At 43.1% G+C, this 27,506-nt stretch overlaps 1 protein-coding gene across 1 annotated transcript; it reads left to right on the forward strand.

Annotated features, from left to right (window-relative positions):
- The first annotated feature begins 475 nt into the window (after positions 1–475).
- Positions 476–23,954, forward strand: ACSL4 (acyl-CoA synthetase long chain family member 4). The gene is made up of 15 exons (XM_056859493.1): positions 476–540; positions 3,225–3,643; positions 3,977–4,154; positions 4,940–5,049; positions 5,816–5,954; positions 8,710–8,860; positions 11,704–11,827; positions 13,807–13,878; positions 15,059–15,198; positions 15,927–16,099; positions 16,293–16,367; positions 17,398–17,589; positions 18,969–19,083; positions 19,880–20,037; positions 23,748–23,954. Exons 2-15 carry the CDS (start codon positions 3,293–3,295, stop codon positions 23,903–23,905), a joined length of 2,136 nt encoding a protein of 711 aa, XP_056715471.1. The 5' UTR covers positions 476–540; positions 3,225–3,292; the 3' UTR covers positions 23,906–23,954.
- The last annotated feature ends 3,552 nt before the right edge of the window (positions 23,955–27,506 follow it).

The following is a 27,506-nucleotide window of genomic DNA, read 5'->3' on the forward strand; positions in this document are numbered from 1 at the left end:
AATCACTTCTACCAGGAGAGTTGGAGAGCTAGCAGCACTTAGGGTGGATAGCCCTTTCCTCAAGATTTTTAGTGAAAGGATAGTCCCGCACCCTAGTCTCAAGTTCAAACCCAAGGTGGTTTCTCCCTTCCACATGGCCCAGGATCTGGTTCTCCCGGTTTTCTTTCCCCATCCGACGTCTCCGGCTGAGAAGACACTCCATACACTAAGCATGGGGGGAGTCAGCCTTTCCCACGCACATCTCTACCCTCTCTGAGATGCAGGGGAGGATAGGCGACCTGTTGAGCAACATGATCTTGTTCTGTGTTTTAACACTGCAGTTCTCTTGCTGTAGGAAACCTGTTCATGATGTTTGTCTCTCTTTAAAAAAATCTGTGGATAAATATGCCTTTTGTGTTATGTAGATATACAGCAGTTTAAAAGATGCTCAGTTTTAGATACAATTTATTTTTAACCTAGATCCGTAAACGGTCCGGTCCGTGTGCCCATTTGGATTGAAGTAACTCAGACGACAATCTCATAATTTCTTTGGGAAACACTGTAAGTATCATAGCTAACCAGTATTTCCTTGTTTTGATATTTTTAATCAACATTTAACTGAATTGTTTTAAAATATGAAATATGTCTTTGATACAAATGCTGTGTACTGGTGAATCCCGTTTATGGGTTGGATCCTGTGGATCCATTCCATTAATGTTAGCACTTTCTCCCAGTACAAGGAGCCCTTCCTCTTTTGCAATAGGCTTCTTGCAACCGAGGAGAGCTCCTTGCACCAGGGGAAGATGCTATCATTAGGAGAATTGGTCCATGGGACCCAACGCTATTTCTAAAAAATGTGCATACTGCCGTAAAATGCTAATTGGGAGCATATCAGAGACACAGTGTGTTCTAAAGTCATGGCTTTCATGTGAATGATGTTATGTAGTATTCGTGGTCTACTGATACGAAACATTGTACCATAGTTTGTATGAATGAGGAAAGTAGCACTGCCCAGATGCTGTTCTGTGGTTTTTTGTTTTGAGTTTTTGGAGATGATGAAGTTATCAGTATCCTTTCTATTTTAGTCGTCAAGGAGCTTGAGTAATTTGCGGTTTGTCCGGCCTTAAATTCTCAGGGTACGATTCTGCTGCCAACCTTAATAGGGATGGCTATTTACACTTTAGGCAATCCATGTTAACTTCAGGGATTTCACTCATTCTGAATAGAAATGGCAGAATTAAGCTGTATATCAGTCTGCTCCAGCCAGTTTCAACTACCTTACTACACCTTGCATGGAACATGTACAGTTGAACCTAAAGGGGGAGTTTCTTCTCCCCTTCCTCCTTCAGTAAAAGCTACTGTAGGAAGGGATGCTTTAAACAGGTGAAATGGTGTTGAAGAAGGAGCACCTAGTCTTTTCCCTTCTGTTACTTGTCTGCTGTAAATGGCCTCAACAGACCATCCCCTGCTACCTGTACAGTTTCAAATATGTAAATGTATTGCGGTGTAGGTTGCGGGAGGGTTGAAAGCTGATGTGCAGGCATGGAAAAAGTTGGGCTCTCTACCACCACGTTTTTGCTCCTCCTTCCCCCACTTCCAAAACAACTTTTCCTGATGAAAAGGAAATCGTTGGGATTCAGTTGAATGTGTTAGCATACAATGGGTTTTTTGGGGCCCTGTACTGCTGTTGCATTGCACGCCTTTCAGATTTTGCAGACTCTGAGAAATCTCCTTCCAGATCTACTTTTCTGTCGTGTGGTATTTCATCAATGTTCTTCACTGGTGCTTTAACTGTAGTATTAACATTTCTGTGTCTGTTTTCTATGTACATCCTGCTTCAGCTGGAGTGCTGAATTAACTGGACTAAAATATCAGAACAGCAGTTAAAGGAGATATTAATGCCACTGACTTTGAAAGTATTGGGACTTGGAAGTCTAGCCCTTTGCCAGTAGCAGTGCCAGGGGATTTGTCATAAGAAGGCTTCTGAGCAATTAACAGATGCCTCTAAAGGATGGGATACGTAGAAACTGTAGCTGAGAAAGAGAAGCATCTTGAAATTATTCTTCTTCCTAATAAAATGTGTGGGGCCCTGACCTACCAAGCACTGTTGTTGTGCAGCGTCCATCAATCTTCCTGGGTCTTGTGGGAGAATCATGTGCAAGCTCCACTGAAATGAGAATTACATTATTTACTGCACTGTTTGATGGCCAGGGCCAATTCTTTTTGTCTTCTGCACTCCAGAAAATCCTGTTAAAACTTTGTGCCTGAGCTTCCCATGAGTCATGACATGATTAGTCATGTACAAGGCCCATTCTGGAATGCTTTACCAGAGGCTTTTAAAAACCACAATATTATTATCAAACAGTAGACGTTCCCTTCATATAAGAAGCCATGGAGTATGTATTTGGAATGGTTTCCTAAAAGGTCACACATCTCTGTTTTGTTTTTGGGTAAGCTAAAGGTCGTGGGCTGTCTCCAAAAACTTCTTTCTCTCTTTGGTTGACTTCTCCAATGGCAGAGTTAATGAGAGACATGACATTGGATCCATCTCCATGTTTCCATCAACACTGGAGAGATCCTGGGAGCATTTTGCAATAACTATTTCAATAGTGCAGTATTTGCCCCTGCCAACAAATGTGAAAAGTAAGCACGTCCTATAAACACTGAATTGATGTAGCTTCTGAAAGTCATAAACAGGACTGCTAAATCTTTCCTCTCTACCACAATTTATTTATTTATTTCTTCATATTTATATCCCACCCTCATTCCCGGCAAGCCGGGCTGTTTAAACAAAAGGATGTGGACTTTTGACCACAATGATGCAATGCTGATATTGCTAAACTAGATTAAATGTATAATATTTTAAGGACAGAGTACTTCTCAAAGGCTTTAAAATATGTGAATTGGGACAGAGAAACTTGAATCTTGGAGTAAATATTTGTTACATTTTGGCCTTTAAAAATGATTGCTCATATACATAGTGCATTAGATCAGTTCCTTCAGCCTCCAGTGTAGCTGCATTTTGAGATGAAACCAACAGAAAATTTAAACTAATGAACTGTTACTAATTTTTCCCCCTGCGTGCTGATTACCTGTGATCTTGAACAACCGATTAATCTATCGCTGCTGCCGGCTTCCAAATGTTTCTAACATTCCAGTGATTACACTAAAGCTGAGCCACCTAAACCTTCCTTCTGCTTTTTTTGTGCGGCTACTGCTTCCATTCATACCTTCCGAAAATTAAGACACTTGGAATCCTCAAGAGACAGGAGTCAGAAACCAGACTTTAAAAGAAAAAGGAAAACTATCCATTATGAACCTTAAGCTAGAGCTACGCGCCATTATCTTGCTCCCTGTGTACTTACTGATATCTATGTACAGTGCTCTTGTATTCATACCATGGTATTTTCTTACCAATGCTAAGAAGAAAAAAGCTATGGCAAAGCGCTTAAAAGCTAAGCCCATCTCGGACAACCCTGGAAGCCCATACCGAGCCATTTCCCATCTTGAGACACTAGCCACTATAGACTTTCCTGGAGCAGACACTTTGGACAAATTGTTTGACCATGCTGTAGCAAGGTTTGGGAGAAAGGATTGTCTTGGAACAAGAGAGCTCCTGAGTGAAGAGAATGAGATGCAGCCCAACGGAAAAGTATTTAAAAAGGTAACAAATTTATGAATATTTAAAAAGGTAACAATTTATGAATATTTAAAAAGGTAACAATTTATGAATTTTAAATACAATCAGTAAGACTTTTGGGAGAGATGAGAATATCTCTTGGGCATCTGACTTCCAAAGAACTAGGAGCACTAGTGGAAGGATCAGTGAAATATGTATACAAGGAATAGTTCATTTATTATATTTTGAAAGTGTTCTTTTTCATTGTGACAGTAGTTTATTTTAAATTTCATTGTTAAGGATTGCTGCTTTGTCATACAAGCACAAGTTAAAGTTTTAATCAGATGTGTACTGATCAAGTGTTTAATCTCTGACCAGCTGATCCTAGGAAACTATAGATGGCTCAACTATGAAGAAGTGAATCAGAAAATTAACTACTTTGGGAGCGGATTAGCTGCAATAGGGCTGAAACCAAAGAGCACAGTTGCCATATTCTGTGAAACACGAGCAGAATGGATAATCACAGCCCAGACCTGTTTCCGGTACAACTTTCCTCGTGAGTATTGCATTTGAAAATTAAGGCAATTTTGAGCAAAATAGCACCATGACCCAGCAGGTTTACTGATGTGGGGTGGGGGGTGGGGAGTTACTGTGGCATATACTTTTATGAAGTGGAGCCTGCTTTGTCAAATATGTGATATATTACTCTAATTTGGCAGAAATTATAATATGTATTATAAGAAGGGGGGAATGAAAACCAAAATAAGCTGTGGAATGCATGCAATACAGCATAATTGTAGCATTTCTTTGCAAATTCAACTATACAAGGGAAGCACAGTGACCAGCCAGAATTGAGGTGAATGGGATCTGCATGCATTTGAGCTTTGGATAGCCATGCCAAGCCTACTATAGCTCTTCAACGGAGGGAACTGGTAGCAGTTCCATTCCCACTCAGCAGGCATAACTCAGGGATACGATTGTGCTGCTTCTTCATGCATATGTGAAGGGGCTTCATGCATATGGGGAGGGGCTGTGGTTCAGTGGTAGAGCATCTGCTTGGCATGCAGAAGGTCCCAGGTTCATTCCCCGTCATCTCCAGTTAAAGGGACTAGGCAAGTAGGTGATGTGAAAGACCTCTGCCTGAGACCCTGGAGAGCCACTGTCGGTCTGAGTAGGCAATACTGACACTATAAGGCAGCTTCATGTGTTTTATGTGAAATATAATAATGAAAAAAACTGAATACTTATTTCCCTGTATAAAATTGTTGATAATGTTATAAATGGATGCAGAAGATTTGGTTTTAGCTGCTATTGTTTAAACTTTTTTTCTCTGTTAAATAGTTGTTACTTTATATGCAACCCTTGGAGAAGAGGCAGTAACCTATGGGCTGAATGAATGTGGAGCATCGTACCTAATCACTAGTATAGACCTTTTAGAAGGCAAACTTAAGGTAAGTCCTGACCAGGTGCCTTAATTCAATGTGCATAACTGTAGATTGGTGTTGCTCAGAGGCAATGGGATGTACCAGTAGGCTCTGTTGCAGGGCCTTACCTCATGCTTTAAAGAAAACCTGATCTGCTGCTAAATCCAACCTAAGGCTGAAATTCTTGACATGAAAAGGAATTGCAGCCACATGCATTTTGCAATGGAGTTGCATCTTGTGGTTTTGGAACCTGAGCCAGTGAGGTCTATGAACTTAACTTAGTAAAAGTAATTTTGGAAATCCTTGGAAATTGACCAAGCAGACAGCATCTCACCCATGGGTACTACATGGGAGCCCAGCAAAGCCATAATGAAGGGTGTTTTTGGTTGCAGCTCTAGCATAAACCTATTTTGTAAGCAGTACGTAATAGTTCTATTTCAGTAGACATTTGATGGCTGGTATTCAGAGGTAGGGAGAGGGTGGGTTGGATCCAGTCTAAATTTTCCATTAGTGGCACGGAACATTTCTGCCTCTGCCTCTCACTGCATCCCAGTGATCTCCACGAAATGCTGAACTTGGGGGGATAGGGGACTCTGAGGAATGCCATGGAGGGTGTTTACAGTGGGATAGAGGAATGAGTGGAACTTGCCAATGTTGTCTGGATCTTACATTTTTAAGATATTGTTACTCTCCAGTATCTTCCTGAAGGGAAGGGGTATGTCCAAATAAGTGGGTTATATACTGAGAACTTATAGTCTATGTGGTCCACTCTCAATGATTTCTTGTTCCTCAGAATGTATTGTCAGACATCACTTGTCTCAAACATATCATTTATGTTGACAAGAAGACTATCAATAAGTCAGACTATCCTGAAAGACTGGAGATCCTTAGCATGCAAACAATAGAAGAACTCGGAGCCAAACCAGAGAACTGTAAGTAGACCTGCAGAAAGGGTAGTTTAACAGTTTCAGAACATCGGATTATAAAATAAGCAAGGTTTTATTTTAAATTGTTCTTCATCTCCCATGGTTAAACTTTCCTCTTGGGTAGTGGGGCAGTCTGCATTTGTTATTTGACTTCAGTAGTCAGGATGATTTGCTTTGGAATTAAATCTTTTTGTGACTAGAAGAGCCTTTAGGAAGTCTTAAATCTTCCTCTGTGCTATCTGTATCAGTTCTAAACAGAAAGGCAGAAGCAAGTAACTGGTTCCCACCAAGTGAGAGGTCTGAAATCTTTAGTATTTTCCTTGTGCTGAAAGAGGAAGAAAGTGTATATAAACCAACATTTAATTAAAACTCTTTAAGTTTCTCTTCTGTCCACTTGTCACAAGGGCTAAAGATCTAGAATATCAGTTAATCAAAGTAGAGCGAATCAGATGGAAAAATGAGTTAAAATAACTTAATGGCCTTCATACGCTAGTACTGAGACTACAAAAAGACCTGAAACAAAAGTACATTCTATTTTGTAAAGATGTTTCAGAAAAGTGGCATCAAAACATCATATATAAACATTTCTTGATATCAAAGCAAATAAGAATGTGAAAAGTGCAGAATCTAGATGCACTGTAGAAAAACAGTTTGTATTTCAAACTCAAACATAACTTTTCAACATCTAAAATCATGTAAGAAAATTCAGTTTTCTAGCATATAATAACCTTCCATCTCCAGTGAGAGGCCAGGCTGCTGACCAGTTTCAAACTTGATTCTTCGTGTCGGTTATGCCTCTTGCAAGAAGGGGACCCACCAGGACTCATGGGGAGGAAAAACCCTATCCATTCCCCCTCTCTGCCTTCTTTCTCAGTCATCAAAAGGTGGTTTTGTATTTTCTCTCCCCCCTCCATTTAAGAAAAAAAGGATTTTCTTTACAAAGTTAGGGTTTTTTTTGGTTTTGCAGAAACCTCTATTGTACCTACAGGTGGCCCTGTCGTGTGGATTTTTTGTTCCAAACAGTGAGGCCATACATGATTATTAGATATAAATATATTGGAAACTGAGCATCTATACCATATGACCCAGAGAAAAAATCCTTTCATATCCACTTGAAGCCTCTTTTGTAAGATTGTGACATTTTCTGTCCCCTTAATTCACCCAGAATTCCACAGCCTATCTGAAAATATCCAGCTGCTTAAAACATATCCTGCTTTGTAGGATAAGAACCTATAAATCAGGACACTCTGATTATTGCATAATGTTTCATCATGATGAAATGAAGGTTTGGAGGTTTATATAAAAAAATCCCTGCTGGATCAGACCAAAGATCCATCTGCGCTATCATCTAGTTTCCTACAGTAGCCAAGTATATGATGCTCCTGAGAAGTCCACATTTAGTTAATAACCCTCTTAGTACACTGTTTCACACCAACTGGTATTAATGGCATACTGCCTGTGAACACGGAGCTTCCATTTAGCCATAATGGCTAGTATCTGTTGAGTGATCCTCCATGAATCATCTCTGAAAGCTATTTAAGCCAGTGGCCAATTCATTTTTGTTCAGGCTTGGCTTGCCACAAAATAAGCCTAACAAGTGTAAACTCTTCCTCTTGACCCCACAGTCTCATCCATACATTGAGACCTCTCTGTTGTTTGTGTAGCTATCTAGTTCCTGTGCTACACCTGGAGGTCCTGGACTTCAACATCCCATCTAGCAGCCTACATTTTTTCCAGGGCTTTAAAGAAGTTAAATTTGCAATTACTGGACTCCTAACAAACATATTCAGGATGTAAGTTAGTCAGAAATGTTGCACATCAAATGGAACACATAAGTTACTATGCCGTTGAAAAGGCCAAACTGGCTTGTAACTGTAATTTGATTAGTATAGATTTCCACTCATTTAAAAGAACTATGATTTGCTTTATACTCCACAATCCTCATCCAAAGTACTGTCACCAAACCAAACATAGCTAGATTGAGATTATTGTGTGAAGGCAATCCATCTGTCCTTGTTTATCGTTCTACTTCTTCTGATGGCTAGATCGAATTTGGAAGATCCAGAGAAGCCCACTGAGAGAGAATGTTGGTAAACTCCTTTTTGGCCATTCTACCACACCTTCTCTTTCTTACATCCAAGGATTTGTACCTTGAATGTAAATCTGATCACTTCTGTTTTTCATCCCACTGAGTCTGGGCTTTTTTTCTTTTTCTTTTTTGCTGTTTGTCATATCACAAAAGAATGATACATTTGTGGTAAAGAGAATGGTGTAGTGGTTAAGAAGGGTGGTTTGGAGCGGTGGACTTTAATCTGGAGAAACAGGTTTGATTCCCCACTCCTCCACATGAGTGGCGGTCACTAATCTGGTGAACTGGGTTGGTTTCCCCACTCCTACACATGAAGCCAGCTGGGTGACTTTGGGCTAGTCACAGCTCTCTCAGCTCCACCTACCTCACAGGGTGTCTGTTGTAGGGAGGGGAAGGGAAGGGAAGGTGATTGTAAGCCAGTTTGATTCTTCCTTAAGTGGTAGAGAAAGTCGGCATATAAAAACCAACTCTTCTTCTTTGTTCACTTTGTTACCTTTGCTGCAACATGAAGGTGGAATATTTAGAGGAATGCAGACCTGAGAATAGAGTATGCCCTTGGTTTGCCACATACAGAGTCAGCAATCATACTGCTTATTAAATGACAGCTTGTTTTATTTTGTTTTAAGGTGAGGCTGATCTGTTATCTATCTCTGCCCTCCCTTCTTTTTCTAGTAAACATCCCTCCCAGCCGGCCTCTTCCTACGGATCTGGCCTTAGTAATGTACACCAGCGGGTCCACTGGGAGGCCCAAAGGAGTGATGATGATGCATAAAAACCTGATAGCTGGAATGGCGGGACAGTGTGAACGAATACCTGGACTGGGGTAAGGCATTTTGCTTGTCCTGAAAATCTTGCTTTTCTGTATTTTTTTGCATCCTTTAGCATAGTTCACCACAATGTGAATACATTCAGGGGCTCCTCATGCATTCCCTCCCTCCTCCCCTTCCACGCAGTGATCTAATTACAGACTTCTGCTTTTGTCATATCACAAAGTAAGATTTGCTGCTCCCGTCTAAAGCATGACCGGGGCTTCAATCCTGCTTTCTCTCCATGGAGGGCAGGGCACAGACGATCCCACATTGCTGGGCGCTGGCCAACATCACAGTAAACAGAGTCTCTCTTTGCTGTGCTATGCCTGCTAGGGTTGTTTAGGGCCTCTTGAGGAGGGAGAAAGGCTGGGAAGCAAGCCTGGGCTAGGGAAGAGGAGGCAGGTTGAGCACCGAGCCCCCCCGATATGCCAGCAAACACTTGTTGCTTAGTTACCGTATTTTTAGCTGTATAGGATGCATCGCTCCATAAGACGCACCTATTTTTTAGAGGAGGAAAACAAGAAAAAATCTTGTTTTCCTCCTCTAAAAACTTGTCTTATGGAGCGAATGCTGGCTGGGCGCGTGCGCTTTGGGACGGTGCGAGCCGGCGTTCCCTGCCCCGACGGCCAGCTGGGAGGCGGGCGGGGCTGCACAGAGCCAGCTGGGCGCGTGTGCGTCGGGACCATAAGATGCCCCCCACCAGCTGGCCGTTGGGGCGGGGAAAGCCAGCTCGCGCTGGAACGACGTGAGCCGGCTTTCCCCGCCCCAACAGCCAGCTGGGAGGCAGGCGGGGCACACAGAGCCGGCTGGGCGCGCTGGAACAGGGCGCACAGAACCGGCTTGCGTCATTCCAGCGTGCCCAGCCGGCTCTGTGCGCACATTCGCTCCATAAGACGCACAGACATTTCCCCTCACTTTTGAGCAGGAAAAAAGTGCGTCTTATGGAGCGAAAAATACGGTATATGCCCATGCTTCCTGCCTTGTACAGATGTGAACGAAGATTATGGTCTATGGCTGTATTAGTAATACATTCAGTTATTGGAGGGGTAGGTATGTCATATCTTTAAAAAAAAAGGAGTCATCATGGAAGTGTCATATTTGGATTCTGCGCAGTTTGAATATTTTATTGTCTTGTTGGTAGATTAGGGCCCCATAGCATGGGACAAATTTTATGGTACACCTTTACTGTTGTAGCAAAAGCAGCTCTGGTGCTACATGGTTAATGCTGCTGTTTTAGTGTTTTTCTGTGCTTGACAAAAATGGGGAGAAACATGTAATAGAAAGGTAAAAGTAGTCCCCAGTGCTTGCACAGGGTCATTACTGACCCATGGGGTCATGTCACATCACAAAGTTTACTAGGCAAACTACAGGTTGAGTATTTCACCTATGGAGAGCTTGGGACCAGAAGTGGTTTGTAGTTCAGATCTTTCCGGATTTGGGATCTACTGCGGCGGAGGGAAGCTAAACTGAAGGCTGGGCGCACTGTGAGTGTGCCCAGCCTTCAGTTTAGCGTCCCTCCCCGCTGCTGAAGTTCGATCTAATTTGCAGCAACGCCGCCCAGCCTCTCCAGACTTTGGAAACGCCGGGCGGCGTGGCTGCGAATCAGATCTGCGAGGCCCTGCCTCTTGGAAGTCAGGAGAGGCCTGGCCGCGCGGATCTGCCTGCATGCCAGCTCGAAGGGTCGAGTTTTCAGGTCAGACGGGATATGGGATGTCCATATGTGGGATACTCAACTTGTATATTTGCGGGGTAGTTTGCCATTGCCTCCCCCTGTTGTCCACACTTTACCCCCAGCAAACTGGGTACTCATTTTACAAACCTTTGAAGGATGGAAGGCTGAGTCAACCTTGAGCCAGCTACCTGAAACTGACCTCCGTTGGGATCGAACAGAGCTGCAGTTTATCACTCTGCGCCACAGTACACTATAGACATGTAATACCACTTACCATTTTAAAAAACACCCTAAAATTGTCTTTCGGAATACACACAAACCAGTTTTGCAGGCCAGAAATGCTTTAATGGTTATACAGGTTCCATGAAACTGCATAAAATGTGTTGAAGGAAAGCCAAGCAAGGACACGATTTGTGCTGAAGTATCGGTGGCTGCTACTTTGCCCACCCTCGGAGATTAGAATGTATCCCAGGACTGTCATGATATCACCAGTTCAAAGGGGGGAAAAGTTTCTGCCTTCGAGGATATGGAGGAGGCTGGAGAGCTAGGAGGAAAATAGAACTGAGTTTGAAATGGAAACTTACCTAAATTACTGTTAGAAGAAGAAGAGTTGGTTTTTATATGCCTGCTTTCTCTACCACTTAAGGAGGAATCAAACCGGCTTGCAATCTCCTTCCCTTCCCCTCCCCACAACAGACGCCCTGTGAGGTAGGTGGGGCTGAGAGAGCTCTAAGAGAGCTGTGGCTAGCCCAAGGTCACCCAGTTGGTTTTATGGGCAGGAGTGGGGAAACCAACCCGGTTAACCAGATTAGAGTCCACTGCTCATGTGGAGGAGTGGGGAATCAAATCCAGTTCTCCAGATTAGAGTCCACCGCTCCAAACCACATCTCCAGATTAGAGTCTGCCGCTCCAAACCACCACTCTTAACCGCTGCACCACGCTTGCTCTTAGAAGGAATGTTTTGCTTGGATAACAATTGACTATAAGGAGTCTAGTAATTTGTAACAGCAACGCTATCCACTATTGCAGTTATTTTAAAATTTTGATTTGAGGCAGTACTAGCCTGGCTGCATTTTACACAACATGGATCCAAGCATCCCTTCACTGTGATAGAAGCCCTTATTCACAAGCAGGTACCAACATCCCCTCATTGCTATACTGAAGGACATTGTGCTTTTTCTTTAGACCCAAGGACACGTACATTGGCTACCTGCCTCTTGCTCACGTCTTAGAACTGACAGCAGAAATTTCCTGTATTACTTACGGCTGCAGGATCGGATACTCCTCTCCACTCACACTATCCGACCAGGTAAGAAAATAAAGTTGAGCTCCCTCATTGCTTTTGCGACCAAGGAGGAAGTGTTATATTCATTGCAATTATCAACAAAGGCAGCTTGATAAAGTTTTATCGGTCTCATAAAGAATATGCTGATCTGTACACCAAAATATAATCAAGATAACATCGGAGAATGTACTCTTGAAGCTGTCTCTGTGGTGCTGACTAGAAAGCTAGCTAAACAATATGTGGATTTTTTTGGGAGGGGGTGTCCAATGTAGTCAAAGCAACAAACTGCCTTGTGGCACCTTAAAGAATCTATTGTTTGTTTATTAGAATATTTATATCCCACCTTGCGGCTCAAGGCAAATGACAATTCCAAATTAAAACCATGCACAATACTGTAAAACCCCATTACCCCTTCCCCAAAGAAAATACTTGCAGCCTAGATCTCTACATTTGCTCTAGCAAATAAAATACCTGAACAGTCTCCTAAAAACTTCTGAAAATGGTGTCTCCCTCACCTCTCAGGGATCCCATTCCACAAAGTGGGAGCCGGGAGGCAACCTTGGGCAGGGGAACAACCAGAAGGTGGCAATCGGAGGACTAAAGTCGATGCACGGGGATATGGGGAAGAGACGGTCCTTCAGATAGGCCGTGATAGGCTTTAAAGTTTATAAGTAGCACGTTGATTGAACTTGGAAACAAACTACCAACCAATGCAGTTGGCTATTGTATCAAAGGTTATTGATAAATCTAACAATAACAACAGGGAAGACTGTCCAACTTAAAAGAGTAGATTGTCCCCAGTGCAACCCATGCCATCTTGGTTCCAAACCCCGGCCTGAAACCAGACTGAAATGGGTCAGACTGAGATGTGTCATACAGAAACCCCTGGAGCTGCTCTGCCACCGCATGCTCTACCATCCTTCCCCAAAATGGCAAATGGGAGACTGGCCTATAATTGGCTGCCTCGTCTTTAGCCTGTTAAAGTTTTTAAAGCAAAGTTCTCACAACTGCTTCCTGCAGAGGACTAAAGAAAAAGCCCTCTTCAGCAAAGCGTTAACAACTTTAACCAAAGGCTCCAATACCTTTTCCTGAAATGATTTTAAAAGCCAGGCATGGATCAAGAGCACATGCTCAAATTGTTATAATCCTCAAAGCTGGTTCATTAGCCAGTTACTGGTCCTTATTACTTATTGATCTTAGAAGCATGCATTAAGATCTGAGGACTGTGGATTCATTTTCTGGGCTGTCTTAATAACCTCTTTGAAGCTATAAGGTGGAATGTAACATTTGAAATAAATTACCTATACTGAAAATAGTGTGAAAGAAAAGGATTTTAGGTGCTTGGTTTCTTATGTGCCAACTGGCCCAATACATAGGTCTCTGCGTTTATTGTCTAAGTTTGCTGGGGAACAGTTTTAAGGGGGCTACGTGTGAGGTGGTCTAAACCTCCCCTGCTTCTCCCCATCAGTGATGTGGCAGCTGCCAATTCCTGACCCTCACTCTTTTCTCATATTTCTTTTTCTCCCTTCCCTTCTGGCTGCACAAAGGTTTGTTAAGGGCAAGAAAGGACGGGATGTTGAGTGGTTCCATAGGCCGTGGTGATGGAAAGTGCCGTCAAGTCACAGCTGACTTATGGCAACCGTGTAGGGTTTTCGAGGCAAGAGACGTTGCCATTGCCTTCCTCCGCGTGGGCCGAGAGAGTTCTGGGAGAACTGCGACTGGCCCAAAGTCATTCAGCAGGCTTCATGTGGAGGAATGGGGGATCAGATCCAGTTCCTGAGATTAGAGTCCACCGCTCTTAACCACTACACTATGCTGGCTCTCCATTGGCCGTAGGACATTGTAACATCTTGAAATACAATACATGTCATTCTATGCTTTTTTGTGCACACATTAGCTGGCTTCAGCTCGCAAAGCCGTCTAACACGGGGGCAGAGGGCTGGCTCTCTGACAAGATCTCTGACAAGATTTAAATTTGGGTTCTCTCACTTCCCCCCTTACAGTCAAGCAAAATCAAGAAAGGGAGCAAAGGAGACTGTACTGTCCTGAAACCCACCCTGATGGCAGCTGTACCGGTAAGCATGGAGGAGGGAGGAGGGTGCATCTTTTCCCTTTTATACAGTGCACACCAACAGCTTCATCATTAAAGAGAAATGTGGATTTTTCTATATGGTAATATTTTGGGGGGGTGAACCTGATGGATGTTAAAAGGTGTTGTAAATGTATATTTCCCAAGTAAATGTGCTTAAATCTCAGTAAGTTGGCTCAGAGATAATGGCAGAGGAAGGAGCCCTGTGCTCAGACGATCCTTCCCCTCTTTCCCTTCCTCATGTATCTCGTGTTCAATAGTTGCTTCCAGGTAGATGGCAAAACCATAGTTTGTCATTTAGTCTGAACCATCAAAGTTTTGTTTGTGCTTGCCACTGTTCCAAAGGGGAAACCCAGCCTTCAGAGTCCCACTTTGCAGAGCTAATGCAAAGCAATCATCTGCTGGTTTGAATGCAATAGTCACAAAACTGGAAGCAACTAGAATCATAGAGTTGGAAGGTACCTCCAGGGTCATCTAGTCCAACCCCCCTGCACAATGCAGGAAATTATCAACTACTTTTCACCCACACCCCCAGTGACCCCTGCTTCCTGCCCAAAAGATGGCAAAAAACTCCAGGATCCCTGGCCAATCTGGCCTGGAGGAAAATTGCTTCCTGACTCCAAAGTGGCGATCGATGTTATTCTGTGCATGTAAAAAAGTGCCACAAGAGCCAAGCACTGATGCAAACATTCCTGCCCTCCCTCTCATGATCTGCCTAATAACCCCCTTCTCCCCCAAAAAATGGGAACAGTGTGATCAGCATTACTTGCCTTGAAGTATATTGCCTTCAAATACTACAGTGATTCTGTTTAGCCGGAGGAATTGTGAGACTATTCAACTATATCCTGTTCTAAGCCTTTGCTGTATTAAAAACTTAGCCATCGAGAGAGTATAGTTCAGTGAGCGGGGAGGAAAACACAATATTTCCATTGCGTATTTTGCCTGCTCTTGCTCTGCCTGTCCTGTGAATAGCCTCCAGCTAAGTTTGACCACAGATTGACTAACTGGATTGCAGATTAAGTGTTTCACAATAACCAAGCTGTTTAAAATTTATGAGCAGGTGCTTCCCACCCCCTACCCCAACCTTCAGATAGTTAAGCTGTACAAATGCAGAGTGGTAATTTTTCTCCCGTCCTCTCTCCCCACCCCACCCTTGACCTTTATAGGAAATCATGGATCGAATTTATAAGAATGTAATGAGTAAAGTTCAAGAGATGAACTATATTCAAAAGACATTGTTCAAGATAGGTTATGATTACAAATTGGAGCAAATCAAAAGGGGATATGATGCACCACTCTGTAACTTGTAAGTATAATTCGGATACCTAACAGCCTATGTTCCTATTGCTTGAAAAAGTAATTGCAGCATAAGAATACACGCATAGAGAGCAAATTTGAGTGTTCTTTGACGGGACTCTGCCAATCAAATGTATTAATGCGCTGATTTTGCATTTCTTTTTCTAATGAACCATCAAAATTCATAAACATGACCCTGCTACTATCGATCAATTTGAGCGGTGTTTATTTAGGTATTAATGGAATTAATAGCCTTGGGCTATTACTGGGAGGTTGCGTACAGTTTAGTTCTCAACACCGTCAATAGGCTAGCAGTCTTCCTTGCTTTAACTGATGAAGAGACTCTAAAGTTAATCAGAAATTTTTGGCTGAAAATGCGCACTGTTGAAGTTACCCATTTAATGCTAAAACCACAGGGTGGAAGTATGATGTTTTGTAACAGAGGGGTTTTTCCTAACTTAAATGGACTTGACTGATTAACACATGCACATTTATATTTGAACCAGGAAGGCCTATTTTAAAGCATGGCCATTACAACTCCCATTCTCAGTGTAAATCATATGCTTCCAGTTTAGATTTTGGAAAGTCGATAGCCAGGCAGTCCTCTAACCATGAGATGTAATCCAGGGCTAGGTTGTGGGTGTCAGAAAAAGGGTCACAGAATGCCTTTCGTGGTAGGGTATTTGTACACCACACATGCTTTTGTCATACTAATGCCAGTTTCTTTTTCCTCTTAAGTTTACTGTTTAAAAAAGTGAAAGCACTGCTTGGAGGGAATGTCCGTATGATGCTGTCTGGAGGTGCACCCCTTTCACCTCAAACACAAAGGTTTATGAACGTCTGTTTCTGCTGTCCTGTTGGCCAAGGTTACGGGTTAACAGAAACCTGTGGAGCAGGAACAATTACGGAAGGTAAGGCCATTGGGCTGCTGCATCTCCATATCCGGGAGCTATGGGTGGTTTGCTGTGCTGAACAATAGACCTGTTGAATAACCCAGCCTATCTGCCCTTTGGTCTAGTTTCTGCAGTCGAAAGTAATAATTTTTTGGTAAAGAAATGCCGTTGACTGCTTTCTTACTCTTCTCCTCTGTGATTTTCCCACTAGTTACTGACTACAGCACTGGCAGAGTAGGAGCTCCTCTTATCTGCTGTGAGATTAAATTGAGAGACTGGCAAGAAGGTGAGGAGATGCTTTATCAGTATTTTCAATACATTTGACTGCAGCTGTGTCCCCCTGCTTGAATGGCCAACAGTAATGTCATTACACATGCCAATGAGCCTGTGTAAAAAGATCTCCCTGAACTTGGATTCTCCATGGGAGAGATTGGGAGTGGATTTCAGGTTTCCACACTACCTCCTGCTGGCCCCCTCTGTGTGGGAAAAAGAGCGACCATTAATTTGGGAGACCGAAGCCTTATCTGAATGCAGGATTTTCCCAGATCCTAGAAGGTTAACCCATCTTTAAAGATCTCCAAGGTTTACCTCTCTAAGTGGCTGAAAGACCAGGGGAGGGAGAACTAAAAGAGAGAGCCAGCATGGTGTAGTGGTTAAGAGTGGCTGACTCTAATCTGGAGAACCAGGTTCAATTCTCCCCCCCCCCCTTCCACATGAAGCCTGCTGGGTGACCTTGGGCCAGTCACCATTCTCTCAGAACTCTCTCAGCCCCACCTACCTTACAAGGTGCCTGTTTGGGGCGGGGGGAAGAGAAGGCAATTGTAAGCCGCTTTGAGATTCTTTACGATAGAGAAAAGCAGGGTAAAAAAACGAACTCTTCTTCTTTTAAAAGCCAGGGAGGGGGCTCCAAACAGGCCCTCAAAAAGAGAGACAGCTTGTAAGGGCTAGCTAATCTTTGAGGATTGTATAGTATGTAACTTTATTAGTCAAACTGGCATCCCAGTTCTGAGCCTGTTTTCTTGGAAGTGTGTTCTATAAGGTTGCTTCCAAGTAGGTGAGCATATGTTTCCAGCATAAGTATCCATGTAACAGGCTGAATACCATTAACATTGGTTAGTCCTATTATAGATGGCATTTTGCTACCTCAATGAATGTTGTAGTTAATCCTTGCTGTTAACTTTTTTTTTAGGTAAGACATTTGTTTTTGTATTGCTTCATTTTCTTGTTAGAAGAGCTTTGATTCATTTCTTAGTGGCTGCCAAAAGGCAAGAGCCATGGCTGGGTTCATCAGTTATTTTATAATACTTTTTTTCCAGGAGGCTATACAAATAGAGACAAACCAAACCCCAGAGGCGAGATTATAATTGGTGGACCCAATGTCTCAATGGGCTACTTCAGAAATGAAGAGAAAACAGCAGAAGACTTCATCACTGATAAAAATGGTCAACGGTGGTTTTGTACTGGGGACATTGGAGAGTTTCATCCTGATGGCTGCCTGCAAATCATAGGTGGTTACCTCGTTTTGATGTAGTACACTACAAAGAGGAATATGAAACATTTTTTATATTTATTTGCCCTGACATGAATGGCCCTGACTATCCCAATCTCGTCCAATCTTGGAAACTAAGCAGGATCAACCTTGGTTAGTACTTGGATGGGAGACCACCAAGGAAGTCCAGAGTTGCCATGCAGAGGAAGGCAGTGCAAACCACTTTTGTTCATCTCTTGCCTTGAAAACCCTATGAGGGGTCACCGTGAGTGAGCTGCTTCTTATTTAGAAAATGTATATCCTACCTTTCTCTTTTAAATAATACCCAAGTTGGTGTAGTGTGCTCAATTACAGCCTTAAAATGTAGCTGGAAAAAATGACTGTTATCAGACGGGTTTGTGATCTTGCTTACCATTATCACTTGTCCCTTAATGCCCTAAAAATGTTACAAGGGATTTTATAGTTTAGTGTCCTGACTAGGGGTGGGCATTCAGCTAAAGGGGGGAGGGGTAACTGGTAAAAAAATGGCAGCAATAAAAGGGAGCCAGAAAAGTGAATAATACCACATTTTCCCGGCCTTATTCAGGGCTGCTTTGGCCATGCTGGCATTTTTTCCCTCCCCTCCCCTCCTTACTTACCTGCTGGCTGAGTCAGATCCCCGCCACCTCCGAAGTTCATGGACTCAGATCGCTACTGCCTGCAGCCTCTGAAGTCTGAGACAGATCCCTGCCATCTGCCGCCTCCAAATACCACGGACCTCAGAGGCATCATGCGGTGGCAGTCGGAGTCAGATCCCCACTGCCTGCCATCTCCGAAGTCCACAGACTTTGGAGGGGGCAGGCGGCACAGAACTGAACGCTGACCTCCGCAGGGCCCAGCATTCCGAGCTGTGTATTTTTTTTGTTTTGGGGTTACTAAACCCAAAAATTTTCAATTATTTGAAAATGCTGAATTGCTTATATTTGGCTTTTTCGGCTTTTCTGAAGAATATCAGCTTTATTAAACCCAAACAAATACTGCAGAAAGGGGCACAGCCCTAGTCCAGACTACTAGTTGCAGAATAAAACAATTTAAAAAAAATTCCTGGCTTCATTGGACTAATATTTCTTTTTCATTTTTAAGACCTTTCAATGAAACCCTCATCTTGATTTGAATGTGATTTTATTTTGGGGATGTTTGGAAGCCTCTTTGAGTGCCATTTGGTTAAAGTGTGATTTCGATTTTTACATAAATAAATCGAAATAAATATTTAAGGTATCTGGTATGTCTTGAGCTTTCACAGCGACACATTTGTGCCCAGTGTGAATGACTCCTATTCTCATGAGTAAACTCTGCAGAGCAGAGAAGGAACTGCACTCTCTAAAGCCCTGATGTGTTTTACCCAATTATTTCCCCCAGATCGCAAAAAAGATTTGGTGAAGCTGCAGGCAGGAGAATATGTATCACTGGGCAAGGTTGAGGCAGCCCTGAAAAACTGTCCGATTATTGACAATATCTGTGCTTATGCCAAAAGGTAAGATTTGGTAACATTGGTTTCTTGTGGAAGGTGTGCGCTTCACAGAATGACTGAAATCGAAAAGTAGTAGCCTGCTTTTCCAGTATTCAAAGACTTAGCTGTATGCTGCAGAAATACACACCAGGTAGCAGAGAGGCAGTGTGATGTAGTGGTTAGAGTGTTGGACTAGGATCCAGGAGACCCAGATCGAAACCCCACTCTGCCATGAAACCTTGGTGTGTGACCTTGGGCCAGTCATACACTCTCAGCCTAACCCACCTCACAGGGTAGATAATGAAGAGAAAATGGAAGAGAGGAAAGTGATGTAAGCCATTTTGTGTCCCCATTGGGGAGAAAACAGGGTGCAAATGAAGTAAACAAAAGAGGCTCTTTCCTGGTCCCAGTTACAGCAGTCACCTGGGAGGGCCAGAGAGACAACTATTCGTTACTTCTAGGGATCTGAGGGTTAACCATTAATTCATGCTGATTATGTAGCGCTGAAATGTCCCCAGTTTTTTTGTATGAAAACAGCTCTGTTGTCGTTCTTGTTCCTTTCCTTGGTCTTTAGCCTCTGTGCAGAAACAGGGTAATGGAGCTTAGGAGTCTGTCTGTGAGCACAGAAATAGCATGGGGGACGGTATTTTCTCGGCCCTTGTGGGCTGGATGGGTCTCTGGAGAAAGACGTCGCTGCACCCCTTCTCTTCTGGTTTGTCAAGTTAGAAATGAGAGCTCAGTCCATGTTCTGCAAATACTTTTACAGACTACTGAGTGATAATCTAGGACTAATACGATGTTCTCTTGAATTCCATCCTAGTGATCAGTCTTATGTGATCAGCTTTGTGGTTCCCAATCAGAAGAAACTAACCGATCTTGCTGAACAGAAAGGTGTGACCGGAACTTGGGTGGACATCTGTAACAATCCTATCATGGAATCTGAAATCCTGAAAGAGATTAAGGAGGTGGCTAACAAAAGTAAGCAAACAGTGGTGCTTCTCTGTCCCACATGATGTATGTAAAAGTCCTCGACAAAACCCAAAATGGGTATTGTGTTATGTTGGTTACTTCTTACAGAGTGAATTGATGGTGTGGGTGAGGGGACAGTACTGCTGCTTCAAGTTGTGCCTTCTAGGAATCCAGTCTTCCACCCTCTCCCCTTTAAGGGCAGAGAAGAAATGTAAGGGAATGGCACTTGAGAGGCAGGAGTTCAGCTGCCTGGGACTTGCCTCCCTCGGCATTCTCAAGATTCCAGCCATCTGGATTGGATTTTACGCTTACACAGCCAAGCACACAGCTGTCCTGCCACCAGGACATTGCCGGGCTTCCTCTAGCTTGAATCGTGCTGATGTTGGTAGCTTTGCACGGCAAGCTCTCTTTGCTCAGCGCCGAAGCACTGCTACTGAGGTCAGCAGAGCTCTTTTAGCCAAATTGTGAGTCTTCTCGTGGTCCAGGCAATTATTCAATAACTAAAAGCACTCAGTAGTTGATCAGCAATAACCAGTGGTTTATTGTAACTCCATGGAACATTCAGAAAATCTTATAGCTCTGGTACAAGTGCTAAAACTCTAATGACATATACATTCTCACAACCTCAAATTGTAGACGGCACAGGGGCCCCCCTCCCTCTCATTTCCCACCAGACTCCAGGTGGTTTCACTTTCCCAGAGGCCTCCATTGCTATCTGCGCTTCTCAAGGATCCCTTTCTGCAGCACTGTGAGATCCCTTTCTGCAGCACTGTCCTCCACACACACACTGACAAACTCCCCAATTCCCGCCTGGGAGCTATGCAAAACAACATCTTGATCAGGTTACCAAAACAAACCAATCAATACAAACATTATGGCAGGTATTGGCATTAACAAATGTGCTGTGTGCAGGTCAAGTCATGCACATGAACGCTAGGAGTTTCAGTGAAGACATGCTTTAGGAAATGGGATGTCACAAAAAGCCAATGCCTGCCGAACAAATATAAGGCTCAATCCTGATCAGAATTTTTTTTAAGAATAGTGAGTGAATATATGCCATAGCACAAGGTTCTTGGGGTTTTGTGCTGAGGTCTGCCCTAACTACATACTTGAAGCCTGGTCGAGTCACTTCCCTGGCCTGAAGAAAGAAATTTTTCAGGCCAGGCAAGCTGACCAACCAGGCTGCAAGTATGTAGTTAGGACCGCTTGGAGAGGACCAAACTCTCCAAAAGAGGAAAGCCGCTGGTTGGAGTTCAGACTGAAAGCAAATCGCCGTTCATTATAAGGCAGATCAGAATTCATGGCTCTTCTGCCACCTACTGGCTAATATTTTGTGATACATAGGCTATGTAAAGCTCTTGGAAATAAGTACTCTAAATGAAAAAAAAACATGCCTATTTTTCTCTTAATACTTTTTAATTTTCAAAAAATTTACAACAAGGTTCTTCCAAATTGACAGTACTAACACTGAGGTCACATTCCCTGTTTGTTTATTCCTGTGACAGTCAGACCATGTTACTAACCTTTCCAGAAGCTGTAACACACCTAGAAGCGCTTAGGTTTATCATAGCATCAGCTTTCATTAGTTAGAGCCCACTTCAGATACCCCAGGGCCAAACGAGACATTACTTTTTTCACGGGCCCATCTGTACCTTTTACATAGGAGTTGCTGCTGGGACTTGCAGCCACCTGATGGCTGCAAGTCCTCCTGGTGTGTGTGTTAAGTGCCGTCAAGTCGCTTCCGACTCATGGCGACCCTATGAATGAAAGTCCTCCAAAATGTCCTATCTTTGACAGCCTTGCTCAGATCTTGCAAATTGAAGGCTGTGGCTTCCTTTATTGAGTCAATCCATCTCTTGTTGGGTCTTCCTCTTTTCCTGCTGCCCTCAACTTTTCCTATCATGACGGTCTTTTCCAGTGACTCTTGTTGTCTCATGACGTGACCAAAATACGACAGCCTCAGTTTAGTCATTTTAGCTTCTAGGGTCAGTTCAGGCTTGATTTGATCTATAACCCACTGATTTGTTTTTTTGGCAGTCCACGGAATCCGTAACACTCTCCTCCAACACCACATTTCAAAGGAATCTATTTTCTTCCTATCAGCTTTCTTCATTGTCCAGCTTTCACACCCATACATAGTAATAGAAAATATGATGGCATGAATTAATCTAGTCTTGGTGGCCAGAGTCACATCCTTACACTCCTGGTGAACTCGTGTTAAAAGTACTGGCTAATTTGGCTCTGAGGAAGTGGAACTTAGCACATAAAAGCTTACACTACAATAGATCCTACGACAGACTCACGTGGCTGCCCGTTTGGAGTTTTTAACAAATGATGGCAACATTTCATTGCAAGAAAGAAAATTGACATAGGAAGTTCCTTTTCCTTGCAGTCAGTGGAGCAGGGGTGCCCAACCTTTTTGAGCCTGTGGGCACTTTTGAAATTCTGACACAGGGTGATGGGCACAACCACAAAACGGCCACCATGGCAAGTGGAGACACACACATATTTTCCAAGTGCAGAGGGCAAAAGGAGTTCATGAGAGGGAGGGCATCTTGGCCATCTTCTGAGCATGGAGTAGGGGTCACTGGGTGTGTGTGTGGGAGGTATTTGTGATTTTCCTGCACTGTGCAGGGGGTTGGACTAGATGAGCCTGGTGGTCCCTTCCAAGTCTATGATTCTATGAGTCATTGTTAATTTGCTATTTTACTATGCCAATAAAGGTGTCTGAATCTGAGTTATTGTTAAAAATACACTGGGAAAGAGGAGTAAGAGAGAGACTAAAACCAACACTGTGGTGGCTGCTGCCACTGGAACAATGTTATTTTAATGTGCACAGCCAACCAGATCTCTAGTGGCCAGTCAGAAGCCCTGCTGGGCAGCAGTCCCACCTGGCCCAACTCACTTTCTAAAAACATTTGGCAGGTGCCGTGGCACCCTCGGGCACCATGTTGGGGACCCCTCTAATAGCGCCATGTAAACTACACTTCATACTCTTATAGCAGTAAGCTTTGTGACATGTTCAATATGAACCTTGCTTTAATGGTGCCCACAAGGTCATGCAGTTTTTACACACAAGTTCTGAACTGCTAAACTGTTTCACAAAGAAGTAGCAGTGCATGAATGGCAGGTAAGGTGCTCTGAAAGATGACTTGTCCACCAGTGCAGATTCTCCCTTCTGCTGTGGGGTCTTATTTAAAAGCATTAAGTGCATTCTAGATCACAAGCCCAGTTCATACATGAGTGATATCCACCAGGTTTGAACTGAGTCTGTGCCCTAGAATGTGCCTGGGATCCTCTGCCATGAAAACACTGCAGACATTCAGGAGTTTTTGGCAGATGAGTCTATGTCGAAAAGAATCCACTGAAGGTATAAAGCTTGGAAACTGCTGCCCTTGTTTAATTGGTTTGGTGGCAAAAAGTGCCGTCAAGTCGTAGCCGACTTATGGCAACCCCAACGAGTTTTCAAGTGAGGAGACGTTCGGAGGTGGTTTGCCATTGCCGGCCTCTGCATAGCAATCCTAGACTTCCTTGGTGGTCTCCCATCCAAGTACTAAACAGGGCCCACCCTGCTTAGCTTCCGAGATCTGGCTGACCAAAAGCTTTAGCTCTCTACTGCATTGCATGTAAGTGAATGTCGGCCATAGCCATGTGCACAAATCAGATGGCTGTTAATATTTATTTCCTAATTTCCCCTCCTCCCCCTGTTGTTCCTGTAGTGAAGCTGGAGAGATTTGAAATACCAGTCAAAGTACGGCTCAGCCCAGAACCCTGGACCCCAGAGACCGGCCTGGTCACAGATGCTTTCAAACTGAAACGGAAAGAGCTGAAGAACCATTACCTCAACGACATTGAACGAATGTACGGAGGTAAATAGCCTCCAAACCACCTTAAGATGGAAGCTGTGCAAGGTTCCTTTGAAGACTGAGGGAGGAGTGTTAATTCCCCAAATGTTGCCTGTAATTATAAATGGAGAGAGGGCCCTTTGCGAAACCAAGACAAGCAAACTCCCCTCCCCATTTCCAAGAAGGAACGGCATTCGCTTTCTGAACCACTCTTTCAAAGATGCTGTCCAAATGACTGACCCACAGCCATTGTTTCATTTGATCACCTCCAGTCCCGAGATGGCTGTGTTCATATGAAACCCCCTCACTGGGCAAACCATTGTTTCACTCTTTTATTTTGGCTCCTCTTACGACTCATATGGAATTAAATCATCTTTGAGGATTCCATTATGGTGTTTTTTCAGAACTGAGCCTGTATTTAATGCGTGCACTGTACAAGAAAAAATGTGTAGAAAGAACTAAGCTGGTAGCTGCTTCACAATCTGTACTCTCAGGTCCTTTGCAGGGTAAAGGTAGCTTCTTGTAACTTGACCATCACCGTGAAGAGCTGAGACACAGAAGGGAAGCTCCTCTATTGAATGAGTGGTTACTTTCACACAGCCAGAACAACTGACTCATCCTGGCTGGCTGCTTGGATTTCGCACCATGTATATGCAGTTAAGCGGTTTTTTTAGCTGTGAAGTTGCCCGTGGACTTCTATCCCATTCTGTGCCGCCGGCCGAAGTTAGACTGCTAAAGAGGAAATTTCAGCTGTGTGAAAGTACCCAGAGAAGAAACATTTGTGGTACTTTTCCCTCAAGTATTAAGGGCCCATTCCAGTTTGCTTCTTTTTACTCTACACTGAAGAAATGTAAATGCAGCTTTAAAAGCCGCTCTTTCTCTCCAGTATCCTTGGCCTTTCATTGAGCACAGATCACAACATTCCCTCGACTGTTCGCAAGCTTCTGAATTGAATGGTGAAAGGGGGCAAAGGAATGCGGTGTTGCCATCTTCTGCATGCCATTATTCTGAGGATCTCTAGTGCCTAAAAGGGAAACCAGCACACTTAAGAGAGGGTGAATGGCTGGCCCATCCACAGCGCGTTTTACCAGTTCCTTGACCTTTCCATCCTGCGTTTCCGATACTGCCACAAAGATTCTTTTCCTCTTCAAACCTCAAAAGAATAGTCTTCAAAATAAGATAGGCTAGTGATGTTTGCCTTCTTCAGCACTAGGCTGGCTTGTAAAGTTGTAAAGCAAAGATAATGCTGGCCATCCACACAATTTCAAAGACTTTATTTAAACTAGGTTATTTCTCTGAAATCAGTGAGGCAAAACAAGCTTTGACGGGTAAAGAACTGCGTGGCTGGTTGGGCGTTTAGAAAGATACATACTTGTACATCACAAGTTGACACTTTGAGGCCTCTGTGCCTGTTCCTCCAAACTTATACACACCAGGAATTAAATCTTATCCAAGGTTTTTTGTTTTTGTTTAAAGCTTTCTTTTTAACTTTGAAAGGGCATTCTCTTTATCTTTTAATACATCACACAAGACAAGTTGTAGAAGTTGATAATTTCTTAATGTGTGGTGAACTTGATCTTTGGAAGTTTTTTGTTTAAGGAACTTGTCAGAAGGGGAAGAAAACTGTATTTAAAACTTGTTTTGTCTTTCTGTTTGTGACAATGTTTTGCTTAAAAACTGGAAATTCTTGGTGTGCTATGAGGAGACGGGGTAGGCAGTGCGTCTCATGTGGTTTGCACATTTCGTGTGCTGCATTCGACAGAGTGTCTTCTTCTTTTTTGTTCATACTTTGGGCTTGTATGTATCCCTGCTAGCAGTTCATACTTGAACCAGAAATACTGTAAGATGTGGCAATTCTTGATGCTGTTCTACTTTGCACTTTTTTCTTAATCCTTTTATATGTGTTGCTTCCATTTTTGTAAAGATGTGGCCCTTGATTGCAATGTGTTATACGTTGACTTGGATCTAAAGTATTTATAAAATAGAATTCTTTTATTCATAATATTTAAATATGTATATTATGGTCAAAAGGAAAATAATCTGGTATTGTTACTGAAGAATGAAGGGATTTTTATATGAAATGCCATTTCTGCACATGAGCAGTTTTAAATGCAAGCCGGGCAAGTTTTTTCTTTATATGAGGTGTATGTGTGGGGTTGGCCAACAGTAAATTCGCTAAAACCTACACACTAGTGGTTCTGACCAGAACTGGCCGTCCCATCCTGAAGGACCAATTTTTGTTTTTAATCTACAAGCGGTATTTTTGATAGCTTTTACCTGACGAACTTCTCCAGCCAAACCAGCACACTGCCAACTGATCTTGTAGAGACCCAAACCCTCACGTCGAATCAGGCTGCTGCTACAGGGGCAGGCAATTCCAGCTTTTTGCAAAAAGGACCAAGAAAATGCCTCTTGGTGGGTCTTTAACCAAACACATACACTCGTTTACATATGCAGGAAATGCTTCCCGTATTGATAGTGGGTGGGTGGTGTTTTTGTTTTTTTATGAGCTCGTCTTTGTGGCCTGTTACATTCATTCTATGATAAAAATTGGTCTATTTAGACACAAAATTCGCGATTAGAATTTCTGTCAAACACAACATTGCAGAACAACATATATATGGAGTGAATAGCTGTTGCGTGATTAAGTCTGACAGCAGATCTTGTGAAGTTTCTTTCAAATACACTAAGTATGTTTATCTAGCCTGTACAGCCTTCTTTCACTCTTTTGTTCTTGTGAGTTTTATTGACTAGCCTTCAGTATTTTTCTTTAAGAACTCTACAACTCAGAATATAGCTTAATGGGTGCAAAACATTTTAAGAGGTTTTGTTTTGTTTTGCGCCCTATGTACCCACCCTATGTTCCAAAGAAGTGGGCAATTTCTTTAGAAATTGGGGTACTGTCACAATTACTGTGAGCCCAAGATAAAAATAGTTTTGTTTTTCCGTGATGGTTATATCAAGGCTATGTAAGTACAGCAGTTCCATGTATGAGGCCAGGTGAACATGTGCAGCTGAATGAGTTGGTGGAGTGGCGCACACAGGGGGCCCTGTTGAATGCTAGTCCCATGGGACGACTTGCAAATTGAAAAGTTAGCATGGCGAGACGTTCTACCCACCTGTTCTCTTGCAGAACTACAGTAAAACTCGAAAGGAACTTCTAACACAGGGGAACATTTATTTTTAACATCCAGCTTTAATAAAGAGTTCCTGGAGAACTCATAAGTTTACATACTGTTTTGTGTAATAATTCCTAATTGAAAGCCCTTCTCCTCACTCCAGATACACCAAAGTATCTGGTGAAGGTCCAATGGTAGGGGGAGAGGGACAACCCCTACATACTCAGACATCCTCTGGAAATTAGAAAGGATTGTATTGTTGGGTGGGGTTTGTGTCGGGTGGTGTGCAGAACACACGGTAGCCATCTGGCCAGCATGGCGTAGTGCTTAAGAGCGGTGGTTTGGATCGGTGGACTCTGATCTGGAGAACCAGGTTTGATTCCCCACTCCTCCACATGAGCTGCGGAGGCTAACTTGGTGAACTGGATTTATTTCCCCACTCCTACACAGGAAGCCAGCTGGGTGACCTTGGGCTAGTCACAGCTGTCTCAGCACCACCTACTTCACAGGGTGT

The sequence above is a fragment of the Euleptes europaea genome, chromosome 13 (genome assembly GCF_029931775.1).
Source record: "Euleptes europaea isolate rEulEur1 chromosome 13, rEulEur1.hap1, whole genome shotgun sequence".
Classification (NCBI taxonomy): Eukaryota; Metazoa; Chordata; class Lepidosauria; order Squamata; family Sphaerodactylidae; genus Euleptes; species Euleptes europaea.

Bases quoted from the DNA above. Each gene is read 5' to 3' on its own strand.
- ACSL4 (XM_056859493.1), top strand. From the start codon at position 3,293: ATGAACCTTAAGCTAGAGCTACGCGCCATTATCTTGCTCCCTGTGTAC. The intron at 16,100-16,292 runs GTAAGGCCATTG...TTTTCCCACTAG, and splicing joins AGCAGGAACAATTACGGAAG to TTACTGACTACAGCACTGGC. The intron at 17,590-18,968 runs GTGGTTACCTCG...TATTTCCCCCAG, and splicing joins TGGCTGCCTGCAAATCATAG to ATCGCAAAAAAGATTTGGTG.